The sequence below is a fragment of the Nyctereutes procyonoides genome, unplaced genomic scaffold (assembly GCF_905146905.1).
Source record: "Nyctereutes procyonoides isolate TBG_1078 unplaced genomic scaffold, NYPRO_anot_genome, whole genome shotgun sequence".
In the NCBI taxonomy this organism is placed as follows: domain Eukaryota; kingdom Metazoa; phylum Chordata; class Mammalia; order Carnivora; family Canidae; genus Nyctereutes; species Nyctereutes procyonoides.
Window position 1 is genome coordinate 20,695,918 of NW_026575125.1, and position 17,169 is coordinate 20,713,086.

Below are 17,169 nucleotides of genomic sequence, written 5' to 3' on the forward strand. Positions count from 1 at the left end.
TCAACTCACTGAGCCACCCAGATACCCAGATACTTGCTTTTTTAATTTTGATTTTTTTCTTGAGTGTAGAGTGGCAGTTTCTGGAAGCTGTATGACATATATGACTGTATGCAGAAGCAGATATATGAAACAGTTGTCTCCTATTAAGTCAGACAATAAAGAGACTTGCAAAAATATAAAACAATGCCATTTGTCTCATTATTTTTTGATTTGGCAAATATGGCTATTTTTTGCAAAACATGTTATTTACATTAATGTGTAATAGGTCTATTGTTATTTTTATGTGAATTAATATTTAAAAATTCTCAGTTGTCATTTCTAATATGGTAAATATCAATAGATATAAGCCATATAAATAAAAGTTCTCTGGGGTTTTCAATAATTTTTTTTTCATGGACCAATCTAAGTTATTTATTTAAGCCATCTCCTGCCATAAGCAAAGGGATGGAGGATCAGTATACTGGTCATCAAAGTAAGGATGGTGAGCTTAAGGTCCCATATACTTTTCTGGTCTGTGTGCAGAGTCATGGTCCAAACCAATCCTATGGGTGGTGGTCCAGGTTCTTTTTATTCATCTTCATATCTGGTTGGAAGTGGATTCACGTGAGAGTTATGGAATAGAGTATGATTACCATCTCCCCAGGAAAAGGGCTTGGACCTGATGTGGAGATGGGGGTAGGCGATGAACTCAAGTCTTTCGTGCTCTCCATGATGGGACTTCAGGAAGCCGTTCAGCATGCTCAGTCCCACACCGGGGAGTGCTATGAAGTAGGTGAGGGCCTTCCATATGTGAGCTGAGCCCTCCTCGCTGTGGGCACCGCTCAACATGGACTGCCCCAGCTGTGCCCCGGACCGACCTAGCAGCCCAGAGAGCTGGAACACAGCTGCCACCACTGCCATTTTCGACCTGGACCAGGTTTTCAATAATTTTTAAGAGTGTAAGGAGTCTTGGGGGCACCTCAATGGCTCAGTCAGTTAGGTGTCCAACTTTTCATCCCAGCTCAGGTCTTGATCTCGGGGTCATGGGTTCAGGCCCCACATTGAGCTCCACGTTGGGTTTGGAGCCTATTTAGAAAAATAAAAGAAAAAAAAATAAAAGAGGGTAAGGGGTCATGAAACTAAAAAGTTTGAGAATCGCTGCTTTACAAACCTACACATGGCCCATTGTTAAAAAGAACATAAGAGAAATATTGTAAAAGGTCAGAAATCAACTAATGCGGAGCCTGAGGATTTTTTTCATAATGTGGCAATAACACATCTAAATTTCACAATTATGTGCTTTACAAAGACTTATTGGTATGATGTTACACATTTTCTGTCATACGAGTCTGTTTGAATTTAGCAATTCAGGGCTAATTGCCATTGCCCTTTGTATTTGATCATTGTCATGTGGGTGAGCGTTTCTTCATTAGCCACTTAAATAGACTATTTAACCATTGTTATACAGGTGAAGTTAGTGGCATTTACCATTTGCTCTGTTTTCCCCATGGTTTTTGGTTGTGGAAGATAAACAGTATTTGGTGAATTGTATAGTGCAATTATCTATGATCATCTGAAATTCATAACTACTGTGTATTTGTTAATTAACTTAAAAAGGTGGTCGTTTCAAAAAAATAATTGTTAATGCTGTTGATGAAACTGCAAAAATTTGACATTTGCGCTGGCTCTCCATAATTCTTTATAATTATGTTTCCTTTACCCCAATCTTATATATTTTTGTTCTTCCTATTCTTCAGAGAGGACTATATCCAGTCATGACTAATTTAAATGGGAGTGTGGAACATTTAGAGAGAAATTTTATAGAAGAAAAGCTGAAATTAATTGAGTCTGTTTAGCCTACAGAAGAGGACTTACCAGCAGTCCTAAGCATAGAGAGCCTTATTTTGCAGAGGATGGAAACCAGCTGTCTTTCAACTCCAGGACACTGGAATCCGAGGACACGGTGTTACAGTGTAATCAGAGGGATTTAGTGAAGATACACTGAACATGTTTCCTCACAGTGGAGGCTGGTAGACTCTGGAGTGGGTTCCTGAAGGCAGCTGTGGACTTTCTTTCTCCGGAGTCGTAGGAATTCAAAACGTTTTCATGTTGATCAGCTGTAGGCAGAAGTAAGGCGACTGCTTCTTATTGAGGCTTTGGCACCTCGATTTTTAAAATTTGTCATCAGAACATCTGGATGTGGGTGGGCAGAAAGGCCTTCATAAAATCATATCTGAATATTATCATGAAGAAGAGAAAAGACAGGGAATAGTCTGTAAATGCATAGAATTCAGCGCCAGGGGTGGTTCCTACCTGTCTGCCCACTTTCTCCTTTGCTGGAATGCTTTTTCCTTAGCTCTTTGAGTGACTACTTACTTCTCATTATTCGGTCTCAGCTCAGGTATGACCCCATTTTTATTTTCCTTATAGTACTCAAAACTTCCTGGAATTACTTTGTTTACCTTCAAGAAGGATCCAGGAACTGGCCACTTTTCACACCTTCACTCTTACCTTCCTGGTCTGAATCACCGTCATCTGTCACCAGGATGGCCTTGGTAGCCTCCACTCTGGTGCTGCACCTGCGCTGTACTCTCACCAGCCTTTTCTTAATGCATCAGCCAGGGGAATCCTTTCAAACAGAAGTCAGATCATTACACTCAGAGAGGAAGCCAAAGTATTTGAAAATGGCCTATAGGGCCCTCATTATGTGGCCCGCTGTGACCGTTCTGACTTATCTCCTGCTGTTCCCTCTCTCACATATTTTATTCCCACAACATTGGTCTCCCTGCTGTTCACTGGTCAAGCCAGACCTGCACTTGCCACACTCAGAGGCTCTGCACTGGCTCATTCCTTTTTAACATTCTACAGAGTTTATTTATCTATCATATTATTACTTCTTTCCTATTTCCAGAAAATGTGGTCCACAAGGCAGGGATTTTCTTTTCTCTTTCATTCACTGTGGTATCCACATGCCTAGAACTGTGTCTGGCACATAGTAGGTACTTGTTACGGGTTGAGTTGCATCCTTCCAAAAGCTGTTGTTGCAGTGCTGACCCTCCTTGTTTGGAAATAAGGTCTTTGCAGACATCATCAAGTAAAGATGAGGTTATAGGGTGAGCCCCAATCCAATGTCACTGGTGTCCTTATAAAAAGAGGAAAATGCCATGTGACACAGAAGCAGGTGCACCCACTACCAGAGGCAAGGAAGTCTCTTAGCCTGCATCCCAGAGGGAACTTGGCCCTGATGATACCTTGATTTTAGACTTCTGGCTTCCATTTCACTATTGTTTATATTCCCCAAATGAATGAGACCATATGTTTGTCCTTCTCCGATTGACTTACTTCACTCAGCATAATACCCTCCAGTTCCATCCACGTTGAAGCAAATGGTATTTGTCATTTCTAATGGCTGAGTAATATTCCATTGTATACATAGACCACATCTTTATCCATTCATCTTTTGGTGGACAACAAGGCTCCTTCCACAGTTTGGCTATTGTGGACATTGCTGCTATAAACATTGGGGTGCAGTGATGGGCACTGAGGGGGGCACTTGACGGGATGAGCACTGGGTGTTATACTGTATGTTGGCAAATTGAACTCCAATAAAAAAATATACAAAAAAATAATTCTATGTTCCTTAGCAGAAGTCCTGATGGGCATGCTCTAGTTTGAAAATCTAAAAATAAAATAAACAATATATTTGTCATTAGGCAGGTGTTAATTGCTTTTTCTAATTGAACAACAGTAAATAGATGTTTCCTTTTAACTGGAGAAATACTCTATAAAATTGTCTGCCCATATAATATTAAAGAGAATTAAAAGTTAAAAACATTTCATAATTTCCTTAAGTATTTTAAAAATTGGTATTAAAAACCCTCAACGGATTACTCACACACACACACACACACACACACACACACACACACACACACACACTAGACTTCTAGCTTCCAGAACTGTGGGAGAATAAGTTTCTATTGTTTTAAGCCACTCCGTGGTGCTTTCTTACAGCAGCCCTGGGAAATGAATACAATACTTGATAAGCATTTATTTAAGTAAATGTGCCTGCTGTTTACCTATTTATGCTCCATCTCTTCCACAGGAATGAAAACTTGAAGATAGAGTCTGTGTCTTATTCTCCATTGTATCTTTGGTGTCCAGAACAATGAATGCCTGGCACAAAGAGGTGTTCCACAGTGTTCTAGAGTAGTGGAGAGTGGTGGTGAAGCATGGGGCTGTGGTGTCAGGCCACCTGGGTTCAGGTTCCCTCTCTACCATTTATCAGCCTTGTGCCTTTGGGCAATGCTTCTGCACCTCCTCCCTTCATTTGTGGAGTGGATTAGCCTACATAGAGCATTTAGAACAATGTCTGAGTTGTTAAGCACTCAATATCTGTTGTCTGTTGTTCTAATTTTTTTGGTCACCTATTGTTCTTATTAGCTAGTTTATATGGCATGATGAGACTGAGATTAGGCATGAAAAGCTTCATGAATGGCAGGTTTAGGAGGCCAAGAGCTCACTATGCGACCTTGGGCCTTCTGGACTTCTGTCTTCTTATCTGTAGGGGGAAGGGGTTGGATTAGCACTTCTAAGGTACTTTCCAGCTATAGCTTTTGCAAGTCCAAGGTATATTGCCTGTGTGATGGGTATGATTGGCGCTGCCTTCCAAGGGTAGACCAAGGATGTAATGCCCAACTGTTGGGCACATTAGAGACTGAGCATTGGTGGGCCTTCATGTGAGGAGAGGAAATGTAGAGAAAGGGAAAACCTGGCTTTTCCTGATACCCCATCCTGTTAGGCAACCTTCCAGTGCATTCTAGTGGACCTGAAGGAAATCCAGGTGGCAGAGCCTAGAGAACCTCTGCAAGCTTTATTGGTGCCATTTTGTGCTGAAAATTATAATCTTGTCAATCCCTTTCTCTTTTAGTGATATGGACCCAACTTAATAAAGAGCCTTATTTCTCATTATCTTGGAACAACTCATGTTACTTCTTTTACTTGCCAACATGCCTGGCCTGTTATTATTGTTATTATTATTACAGTTGCAAGACAGGTGCAGTAAATAGATGCCAATGAGATTATGAAGCACACACAAGCCTTGTCAACGGAGGAACAAAAGTAAAATACAGCACCTGTCACTTCACTTCAGGCTGAGACTACTTACATGTCAGGCTGCAGTATTAACTGAGCTGGTTAGTAATTGGTTAGTTACCACTCAACTCATTCAAACAGTCAAATCTTTTTGTATGTATGAGTAGACACCATCTCAGCATTCTAGATTTTAATTCATCCCCCCACTGGCGCCATTGTTTTCACTAGATTTTGTGCAGAAGAATTATGAATGAGTGATAAGTTCTTATGTCATGAGGTCAGGGAGGGAGAGGGAGAAAAAGTAACAACCAAATTGAATCCCATTAGGCCACATTGCTTGTCTCAGAAGGTGGCCACGTAACTGGAATCAGCAATGGGAAGGGGAGCAGAAAGAGCACGGCCCTAGGGTGTGGAGGCCAGGGTTTGAAGTGCTGCCACTTCTGAGGTGATTTTGGACAAGTCGCTTGCATTTACCCATCTGTAAAAATAGATGATAGAGAAACCTGCTTTATCCACCTTAGAGAGTTGTTACAATCACAGGCACGGCAGTATATGTACAAATGCTTTATAAAGTGTCACACATTATGCAAAAGTTAATTATTACAGCTTATGATTACTGAATGAACATAGTGCAGAAAAGTGTGTATAGTGGTTTTTTCTACTAGTGTAATATAATCAAAGCATTTAAAGCCAACATCGTATTTAAGAATTTTGTGGGTAGCCCTGGTGGCTCAGCGGTTTAGCGCTGCCTTTGGCCCGGGGTGTGATCCTGGAGACCCGGGATCGAGTCCCACGTTGGGCTCCCTGCATGGAGCCTGCTTCTCCCTCTGCCTGTGTCTCTGCCTCTTTCTCTCACTATGTGTCTGTCATGATAAATGAATAAACTCTTTAAAAAAAAAGAATTTTGTGACTTAGGGTGCCTCAGTGGTTCAGTTGGTTAAGCATCTGCCTTTGGCTCAAGTCATCATGATCCTGGGATTCTGGGATTGAGCCTTGCAGTGGGCTCTCTGCTCAACGAGGAGTCTGCTTCTCCCTCTGCCTCTGCCCCTCTTCCCTGCTTGTTCTCTTTCTCTCTCAAATAAATAAATAAAATATTAAAAAAGAATTTTGGGACTTTATGATCATTTCGTGGCTCCAGGGCAACTTCAGGTGCAATTGGGCATTTGGAGAATTTGTAAAACTCTTAGTGAAGTAAAAGACAATAACAGTCAGCAATTCCCTCTCTTGCTGACACAGAATTAGGAACTATGCCCTTTGTCATGTGAATTTGCAGTTTTTTCCCTCTAGAGTATGTATAGTTTTCTACCCTATTGATGGCAGTTTGGCCAGGAACTTGCTTTGGCCAATGGAATGTTACTCAATGAGATTCCTTGATGTCCTTTAAATGCCTTTGATGATTTGGCTTGCCCTCTTGTGCTTTTGCCATTAGAAGAACATATCTTGGATGGTGACTGGTTCAAACAGAATGCAGAGACATGTGGAGTGGCCCTGGACTCTACCTGCAGCCCAAAGTCAGTCCACGGCTGCGAAGACAGCCCAGGTGACCCTCAGAGGCATAAACAAGACAAGAAATCTTTGTTGTGAGCCACTGACATTTTGGTTTGTTATGCAGTATTTTTGCAGCAGAAACCTAATACACATTAGAATAATGTATACTTTTTGTAGCATGCATAAAGGCATCACTCTACAGTTGCCTTCATTGGTTTCATTTTCAGCCAGACAACCTGGACCATACAATGTTGCCTTTATTATTGTTGATTTTAATACCTGCTCTCTCTCTCCCTCTTGTTTTTTTTTAATATTTTAAAAATTTATTTGTTAGAGAGAGAGAGAGAGAGAGAGAGAGAGAGAGAGGAAGGGACAAAGGGAGAGGGATAAGCAGACTCCCTGCTAAGTGCAGAGCCTGATGTGGGGCTCAATCCCAGAACCCTGAGATCATGACCTGAACTGAAACCAAGAGTCAGAGGCTTAACCAACTGAGCCACTCAGGTGGGCCTCCTCTTTTTTTTTTTTTTTTTACAATAAATTTATGGTCATGGAGGATGCTGTCACCTTGATGCATATCCACTGATTATATACTGGTCTTCACAGCCACCAACTTTCTTCTTTCCTCCTCATTCCCTTAGGAGAACTCATGCTCTTTCCAGTTTTAGCAAGTTAACTGCTCACTGGCTCTGCAGGTATCATAATTGGGCCCTTGCACATTCAGAGTACCTCTATTCTGGACCTTTCCCCTATCACCCCTCAAGACAGTTTTCTTCTGAGCAGTATCTGAAGCATTGATAATAATTTTGTAATAGTGACTTTTGTTTTCATTTTGCATCACATAGCATGTTTTTAACTGTGTAGAACACTTAACCCTGGTCAAGTGTGCTCTGGCAGAAAGAGGAAAATAACTCCAGGCAGTGCTTAAATTTTGGCTCCATTTACTTAATTCAATGTTAGAGAAAGGATGATTATAGTAGTTGTCCTGGTTATCTATTGCTGAGTAACAAATTACTCCAAATCTTCAGTGGCTTGAACAAATCATTTTATTTTGCTCCCAGTTTTGTGGACTACTAGTTCAGGAAGCACTTGGCTGGTTAGTTCATTTATGATCCACATAGCATTAGTTGGTATGACAGTCCACTTCAGAGATGGCTGCTTCATTCACAGGCTGGGCACCTGGGCTAGGATGGCTGGGAGTTGCTGTTGACTGTTAGCTGGAAGCTGAGCTAGGGCTGTCATCTGAAGTGCCTACACATGGTCTCCCTATGTGGTTTGGACTCCCAAAGACAGTGTCCCAAGAGTGAGTATTTCACGAGACAGAAAATAGACCCTACCAGACTTTTAATGCTTGGGTCAGGAAATTGGTATAACATCACTTATACTGTATTTTATTGGTCAAAGCAGTCACAGAGCATTTGTACATTCAAGAGGAGGTAACATAGAAACTCCCCAGGAGAGAAGTAGTAAAGAATTTGCAGCCATTTTTCATCTGTACATATGTGGCTGAATTTTTCTCAGAAGACTTTAAGAAACAAATGTGATTTAGGGCTTGGGACTAGCAATTTTTTTGCAAAGATTTTACACATCATTTTTTGCCTTTTTTTTTTTCCAATGAGAGCTTGATGAACTGATAGTAAACTCAACTCTTGTCAGATAAATTAAAATTACATGCTAATTAACAATCTACCATGATCTTTTATTTCATTTTATTTTTTAATTTAAAAAAATTTTAAAAAGATTTTATTTATTTTAGAGAGAGAAAGAGAAAGAGAGTGCACAAGCAGGGGGAGCAGCAGAGGGAGAGGGAGAAGCAGACTCCTCAATGACCCGGGAGCTCGATGTGGGCTGGATCCCAGGACCCCAGGACAAGACCTGAGCCACCCAGGTGTCCCTACCACAGTCTTTTAAAGTGTAAATAATGGAACAGTAATAATGAAACAGTAATAACAATAATAGTAGTTTTCTATGGGCCTCATTTAGTTCTAAATGCATTTTCTGTTACTGATTTCACTTGATCTTCATAACAAAGCCATGAGGTCAGTTCTTTTATTAACTCTATTTTCATATGAGAAAACTGAGGCACAGAGAGCTTACATAACTTTCTAGGGTCATACAGCTAGTAAATGGTGGCACTGGGATTTGAACTGCATTCTGTGTAGTTCCACTAGCTCAAGGGAAATTATTTGGTTGACCTTTACATTGCTCCTTTCACGCGGAGGAAAATCAGCAGGTGTGTGAATTTGCTGCTATTAAATACTATTATGTGCATAAATTATACAAATATGTTTGTATTAGAGCTTGGAGCCAGAAGTGGAAAAATGGAAACATGTTCTTTCCTCTATAGGTGATCTTCAGAGAAGCTATTTCAGGAAAACATTTTCATATTTTTGTCCTCCCAACCCTGTCCCTCCCTAGTCAACTTGTTTTGTTTAAAGTTAATAATGCATTTATTGACTCCAAGCTTGTTTTTATCAATTCCATCCTTCTGTCAGATGTAATTGTTCATTCTAAAAGAGTGGGATGTGCGTGCGTGTGTGTACGTGTATGCGCATAAAAATCCTATTGCTGTTGTGAAAAAACTTAGGAGTTTCAATAGACAAATCTAATACAGTTCTTTTCTGAAATCCCGTTTTCTGAATTGTTTCTGAAGAGTCTTTAACTTATATGCTGATAGAATTTGTGTTAGTTCATATTTATTAACTCACACTGCAGTTTCCTCTCCCCTTGCTGTTGGGAAATTTTGGCATTTCAGGACAGCTGGCCACCTTTGCTGAGGCCCCAGAGCACTTTTTCATGATTCACAAAGAAAGCTGGTGTGTGGCCAGAATGGGCAGCGACAGGTGGAAAGCTCAAAGGTTACCCTTTGTACAGGTTCCCACCACAAGTGTACACTCTCCACTTTTGTTATGTTAACCTCTTAATTACCCATAGACAGCCATGGGTGGTGACAGAAATTCGCTAATGTAGAAGGCTGCTGCATAGCCAGTTGAAATCCATAGATAGGCTCTGGACAACTTTCTGGTCTGGGAGTAAACCTGAAATAGACTTCAGAGGATTTCAGAAATTCTGAAATAACCCAAAGGTTGAGGATCATTTCTTAGGGCACAGCTGCATGCAGTGCTCATTAAACAGACAGGTTTGTGTAATCTTCCTAAATGATCAAGAATAATGTTTGGATTTTCCTGGTCCTTGGATAATATGTTCTTGGTTTAAGAGTGGGATTTACTCCCTGGTATTTTTGCTTGTATGTGGAAGGGTTGAGATTTATTAATTAGCAAAGAATTAAGCCCAGCTGATGATCAAGTCTTGAACCCAAGATGACATTCTAGTCATGAGCATGTTTTTTTTTTCTTAGAGTCAATTCCATATTGAATTTATTATTTGATGCAGGAGTCTGAAATAAATGACCTTTATTAAAGGTAATTGCAAATGCTACCCAATATAGACATTTTTCAAAAGACCAGTTTTCTTAAATTACTACTTTGTTGAGGAGGACTGTATACTTTATAGACATTCTCTCTAAATTTCAAAAAAGTCGTATAAAGATCTGTCTTCATCTCAATGATGAGGAAACTAAAATCCAGAGGGATTTAGTAACTTGTCTAAGGTCCCTCAAAACAAATAAAAGCAAGAGTTTTTCCCATTGAATCTTGCTACCTGTTTCTCTGTCTACATTATTCAACTTTTATTGTACTTCATTTCATTAAATTTCAGAAAAGTCTTTAGCAAGCGTTCATTTAACATGTAGTCTGAGAAAACATCCCTATATGGCTTTTGGGGTGTGTTTAGCTGTGCTGGTTTGCTGGAGGGTCAACTCTTTATACCACGGATGTTGCTTCTGTGAACATAAGTGGATGAGTGCTGATGTTTGGTAGTATATTTACTTGATTTGTAGTTTCTTCATAGGATGCTATACCAAATAGGAAGGGAACAGGGATCCCTGGGTGGCTCAGCGGTTTGGTGCCTGCCTTTGGCCCAGGGCGCGATCCTGGAGATCCGGGATCGAATCCCACATCGGGCTCCCGGTGCATGGAGCCTGCTTCTCCCTCTGCCTGTGTCTCTGCCTCTCTCTCTCTCTCTCTCTCTGTGTGACTATCATAAATAAATAAAAATTAAAAAAGGAAGGGAACAAAGTAAATTTTGTTTCATATGTTTAGTTATCCATCCAACAGCTGTCCAATAGGTGAGAGGACAGATTAACATAAGATCTCAGTCCTTGACATGACCATAGACAGGTAGGGGGCCACTCCAATATGGTATTAGGACTATGACAGAGGTGCCAAGCCCTAAGAGGAGAGGTAAGGAAGGAACTAACTTTCTTTGGAGGATTCATGGAAGACTTCTTAAGGGAGGTGGCATTTGAATTGGGTCTTTAAAGATGGGGAGTTAGTTGGATAGAGAAGGGGAAGAGCATTCAAACAAAGTATATTAAAGGGCATGAAGTGTTTGGGGAGCCATGAGTGGCTTGATGTGGGTGAAGTGCAGAAAACGTATGTGTGAGTCGAGAAAGAAGAGTTTGGGGGGGTAAGGTGAAACAGACCATGAAGGGGTCCTCTGAGCAATGGGTGAGGGAGGCACAGAAGGATGGAATAGTATAAGCAAGTTTGTATTTCAGGTTGGGTTTGAGGTAGGGGGACTGGAGAAAAGAGGATGGCTGGAAGAATGGTACTGATAAGAGCAGCAGCAAGGTATGATTGAGGAAGAGAGAGTCTCTAGAGACTCCTCACTGTATTTGAAAATAAATTGTTTAGTGTGGATGAAGGAAAGTGTGGAGTGGACCTTGAATTTCAGGTTTTTCTGTTTTAGACAAAGTGGGGCCATTAACTGAGATAAGGAATTCTAGAATAAGAAGTGAATTTGGAAAGGAGTATGAAAAAATGAGTTTTGGGATGTTGGGTTTGAAGAACCTATGAAATGTAGAGCTGGAATCGACCAATGGAATGTTAGAAATTTGAATCTGGAGCTTAGGAGAAAATAGAGGTTTGAAGTAGAGATGTAGGAGACATTTAAAGCTTTAGAAGTCAGGGGCTCAGTTAGAGGGACAGAGGGAACAGGGACCCAGGGGAAACTCCTGTGTGGAAAACAGAGAGAGTCCAAAAAGATCCAATGGTTGGCAATGCCACATGATGCAGGGAGGCTAGAGAGACACAAGATTAAGAAAAACCATAAGATTTATCACTTAGGAGGTAATAAGTGACCAAGTCCATTGGCAAGCTGGTTTCCAAACAGTATGTAGAACACACATCCAACAGTATTTTTGAATACCATTTTTATAGCACAGTGCATTCAAAACTCTGAAGGGGCAGATTTCTTACTTTTTAAAAATATTTTATTTATTTGTTGATTTGAGAGAGAGAGCGAGCCCATGAGTTGGGGAAGGAGCAGAGGGAGAGGGACAAACTGACTTAAAACCAAGCATGGAGCCTGATGTAGGGCTTGATCCCAGGACCCTGGGATCACGACCCCAGCTGAAATGAAGAGTCTGACACCCAACGAACTGAGCCACCCAGGTTCCCCAGAAGGGATAGATTTCTTTTCTTTTTTCTTTATTTTACTTTTTAAAAGATTTTGTTCATTTATTTGACAGAGATCACAAGCAGGGGAAGCAGCAGACAGAGTGAGAGGAGAAGCAGGCTCCCTCCTGAGCAAGGAGTCCGACATGCTACTCGATCCCAGGACCCCAGGATCATGACCTGATCCAAAGGCAGACACCCAACTGACTGACACACCCAGGTGTCTCATCTTTTCTTTTTCTTTTTTCTTTTCTTTTCTTTTCTTTCTTTTCTTTTCTTCTTTTCTTTCCTTCTTTCTTTCTAGATTTTATTTATTTACTTATTTATTTGAGAGAGAGAGAGCACGAGTAGAAGAGAAGGGCAGAGGGAGAGGGAGAGGGAGAAACAGACTCCCTACTCAGCAGGGAGCTTGACATGGGGCTCGATCCCAGGACAGGGAGACCATGACCTGAGCTGAAGGCAGACACTTAACTGAGTGAGCCACCCAAGCGCCCCAGAAGGGACAGATTTCTTTTTTTTTTAAAGATTTATTTATTTATTTATTTATTTATTTATTTATTTATTTATTTTATGAGAGAGAGAGAGAGAGAGAGAGAGAGAGAGGCAGAGACACATGGGGAGGGAGAAGCAGGCTCCATGCTGGGAGCCCGACATGGGACTCAATCCCCGGACTCCAGGATTGCGCCCTGGGCCAAAGGCAGGCACCAAACCGCTGAGCCACCCAGGGATTCCTGAAGGGACAGATTTCTAACTGGCTACCTCTGGTTGGTGGGATTAGGAGTGTGTTTTTGAACAGAAGACCCATTTTTATTTTATTATTTTTTAAAGATTTTATTTATTTATTCATGAGAGACACAGAGAGAGAGGCAGAGACACAGGCAGAGGGAGAAGCAGGCTCTATGCAGGGAGCCCGACGTGGGACTTGATCCCGGGACTCCGGGATCACACCCTGGGCCAAAGGCAGATGCTAAACCACTGAGCCACCCCGGTGTCCCAAAAAGACCCATTTTTAACCTCATTCAGGTTGCTTTCTTAGTTCAGGTCCCGGTTCCTCCTGGCTGTCAGCTGGGGTTAAATTTCAGCTTCCAGATGCCACCTACATTCCTTCCTTGTTGCACTCCTTACTCCATCTTAAACCAGCAATGGGGGATTGAATCATTCTCATTCTTTAAATCTCTGAAGAGATAATGGCTGACCAGGGTAGAAAAACTTGACAGTTCTCATCCATATGGTGGCTGTAGAGCACAGAAGAATGAACATGTACTTTGTATTGAAAAGCCCCTGGTTGTATTCTCATATGTGACTTTCTAGCCAGATGGTCTTTATCATGTTATTTAACTTCTTCCTGAGTTTTCTGATATTTTCCAGCTTCTAGAGGGTGCCTGAATTTCTTGGCTTCCAGCACTCTTCTTCCCACTCTGGTCAGGGTTGATTTTTTTTATTGCCTTTTTGGTGTGTTTTTGCTTATATGCATTTTCTAAATGTCCTACAGGGACCATGCATTAGTCTTGTAATCATAAAAGAATATGAGAAGAATTCCTACAAAAAGATCTTATTGGTGGCCTTGGTGAGCATAGTTTTAGTGGAGTGATTGGGAAGCGGAAGTTGAATTCCACTGGGTTGCAAAGATAATTGGAGCTGAGGATATGGAAACAGGGAACGGTTGACTCCCTGTTAGTGGCAAAGGCAAGAAAAGAGAGAAGTTTCCTGAGTGGGTAGCAGGACTGAGAAAATTATTTATAGTAGAAGTTCATAAACCCTTTGGTCTCAGGACCCTTTTCTAGGCTTAAAAAGTTATTGAGGACCCCAAAGGCCTTTTATGTATTATATGGGTTTATATTTACCATATTACATATTAACACAGAACTTTAAAAATATGTATTGATTCATTTAAAATAACAATAATGAGCCTATTATTTCTTAAGATATCATATTTATAAATAGTAACTTTTTCAAAACAAAAACATTTAGTGAAAAGAGCAGCATTGTTTTTCATTTTTGTATATCCCTGTGTGACTTAGTAAAGAACCCAATTCTTCTGCATCCGTTCTGTTGTAATATGTTGTCCTGGTTGAAGTAAATAAGAAAAATCTGGCCTTATACAGATGTGTAAAAGGAAGACCCTTGTGGATCCCCTCAAGGGGCCTCAGAAGCCTCTCACAAGGGTTCTTGGACCACACTTTGAGAACCCCGTTGATTTATAGTATGGGAGGAAATTTGAACATGCTATAACTGGAATAAAAGGAGCTGGGAGAGAGAGAAAATTCTGGAGAGGGAATTATAATTGAAGGAATGTGCTAATGTAGATAGAGAGTTCATCTTCTTAAGGAGAGGAGGTAGGTAGGATGGAGTTGTAAAGATAGATGTGGCGATAAATAAGTTTGGAGGAGTGGAGGAGGTTGATAGATTTCACCTCCATTACTTTCAGTTTTCTCTGAAACAGGATTGAGGGGTCGCAGAATGGGATGGGGACTTATGGAGTGCTGTGAAGGTTATTTCTATAGCTTGTCTATGTGCATATTGCAAGATGAGATGCTAGCTGTGTGAAGATTTAAGTACTTCTATGAGTAGGAACTTCCATTTCTAGGAGAACGCAGGGAATATCTTGAGCTGAATGTTAACCCCAGGAGCCTCTTCTGCCACACTTTAATCCAAATGATCCAAAATAAACATCAAGGACACCTTTGGGTAAAAAGAGAAATAAACAAAAGGGTCCTGGGCTTAAGATGTGTCAGCACAATTGGGGAGAAACATTTCTTTTTTTAACTTGGTTTTATAAGGTGATATTTATTAGCTAGTTCTGTGTATGTGTATATATATAACATATATTTGAGTATTTGAACCTTGGGTATTTTTAGCATTAATGAGCAGTGCTACTTGGAAGACAAGCTCTCCAAAGCCCAGTGTTTGGGATTGTGGCCTCCATTCCTAGGATGGGCATGCCTCCGAGTAGGTCTCTACTGTACTAGATTCTATATATTGAGATTGGGAGAACTTGTGTGTATGCCCATGTGCATATGTACATATGAGGCAGATTTACTGCTTTGTCAGGAACATTTTATTTTTAGTGTCTTCAGTGTTCAAGTCTTTCTCAAAATGTTCAGTAAGATTGGAACAACTGAAAGTAGAAATAGGGAGAAAATTAAACTAGAAGTACCTTGGGTCCAGAAGAAAATTCAGTTTGAGAAATAGAAGTATAATATTTTTTACAATTTCTTTTTTTACTTCATGTGATTAAAACAAAGTGATTTAATAAAAGCGTTTTATGGGGAATGTTTTAAAATTAGAACTGTTTCCATCATTCTGAAATATTATAGACCTTTCTCTCCCATAAATTTCCCCTAAAGATGAGGGCTTAATTAAGTGCATTTTGGCATCTTTTCACTTTTACATGGAAAAGTATAGGTTTGGGGTGAGAAGTTCCTTGCTCACAGGCTGACTCTTAGAATAAGCCCTGAATTTAGAAAAAGCTTTTAATTCACTTACCAAATGCCAAGAAAATTTACTGTATCTCAATGAAATCTTGAATCTGGAAGGAAGCTTACTGGACATCTGGTTTATCTTCATTTTGCAGCTTAAAGAACAAAAACCCAAGAAATTAGGGGAGCTTCTGAAGCCCACGGTGGTGACTTATTGCAGAGATTTTTTTTCCTTCTAGTCTTGTAAACTTTTCTTTACACCAGGATCTAAACTTTTCTTCTTTTTTTTTTTTTTTGTAAACGTGTGTTTTATTTTATTAGATTTTTTTTATAAATTATTTTTATTGGTTGTTCAATTTACCAACATACAGAATAACACCCATGCACATCCCCGTCAATGTACCCCTCCAGTGCCCGTCACCCATTCAAACCACCCACCCCCCCCCCGCCTACCCCTACCACACCCCTAGTTCCTTTCCCAGAGTTAGAGTCTTTATGTTCTGTCTCCCTTTCTGATATTTCTCACACATATTCTCTCCCTTCCCTTATATTCCCTTTTCGCTATAATTCATATTCCCCAAATGAATGAGAACATCACTGTTTGTCCTCCGTACTGTGGCCAAGTTCAAAAAGGTTTGCCTGAGTTCCTTCTCTGGGATTTTGATGAACCTTCTACACATTTAGATCTTACATCCATTTTGAGTTTATCTTTGTGTATGGTGCATGTGTTTGGTCCCATTTCATTCTTCTGCAGTGGATGTCCTATTTTCCGCAGCACCATTTATGGAAGATACTGTCTTTCTTCTAGTGGATCGTCTTTCCCTCCTTTATCGTATATTAGTAGCATAAAGTTCAGGGTCCACTTCTGGGTTCTCTGTTCTGTCCAATTGATCCATATGTCTGTTTTGTGCCAGTAACCCACACTGTCTTAGATGATCACAGCTATTGTAGTAACACCCTGAAATCTGGCATTGTGAGCCCCAGATATGGTTTCTTTTTAAAATTCCCCTGGCTGATTGTGGGTCTTTCTGATTCACACAAATCTTAAAATAATTTGTCTAAGTCTCTGAAGAAAGGCCATGGTATTTTGATAGGGAATGCATTATACGTGTAAATTGCCCTGGGAACATTGACATTTACACTATATTAATTCTGCCAACCATGAGCATGGAATATTTTTTCCATCTCATTGTGTCCTTCCTCAATTTCATTCAGAAGTTTTCTGTAGTTTTAGGTATATTTGAAACCATTTGAATGGTAAATGGTTTCTCCAACCTTTATTTTCAGGTTAGTAGTGTCCTTCTGTCTAAAATGATCACTATGTAACAGCAAATAGATGGGTCCTGTTTTTTTATCCAGTCTGAAACGCTAGCCATTTGATGGGGTCTTAAGCCCATTCACGTTCAGAGTTACTTGAACTTCTTCTAAAAGGGGATTTAAGATCCCCCATAAAATTTCTTGCAGAGCTGGTTTGGAGGTCACATATTCTTTCAGTTCCTGCCTGTCTTGGAAGCTCTTTATCTCTCCTTCCATTTTGAATGAGAGCCTTCTGGATTGAAGTATTCCTTGGTTGCATGTCTTCTCATTTAGGGACCCTGAATATATCCTGCCAGCCCTTCTGGCCTGCCACGTCTCTGGGAGAGGTCCTGCGTTGACCCTAATATTCCCCCAAGAAA

The 17,169-nt window shown here is 40.4% G+C and overlaps 1 protein-coding gene across 1 annotated transcript; it reads right to left on the reverse strand.

Annotated features, from left to right (window-relative positions):
* Positions 1–567: 567 nt before the first annotated feature.
* On the reverse strand, positions 568–900 carry LOC129517582 (cytochrome c oxidase subunit 6A1, mitochondrial-like). The gene has a single exon (XM_055337486.1). The coding sequence runs from the start codon at positions 898–900 to the stop codon at positions 568–570; it is 333 nt and encodes a 110-aa protein (XP_055193461.1).
* Positions 901–17,169: the final 16,269 nt, after the last annotated feature.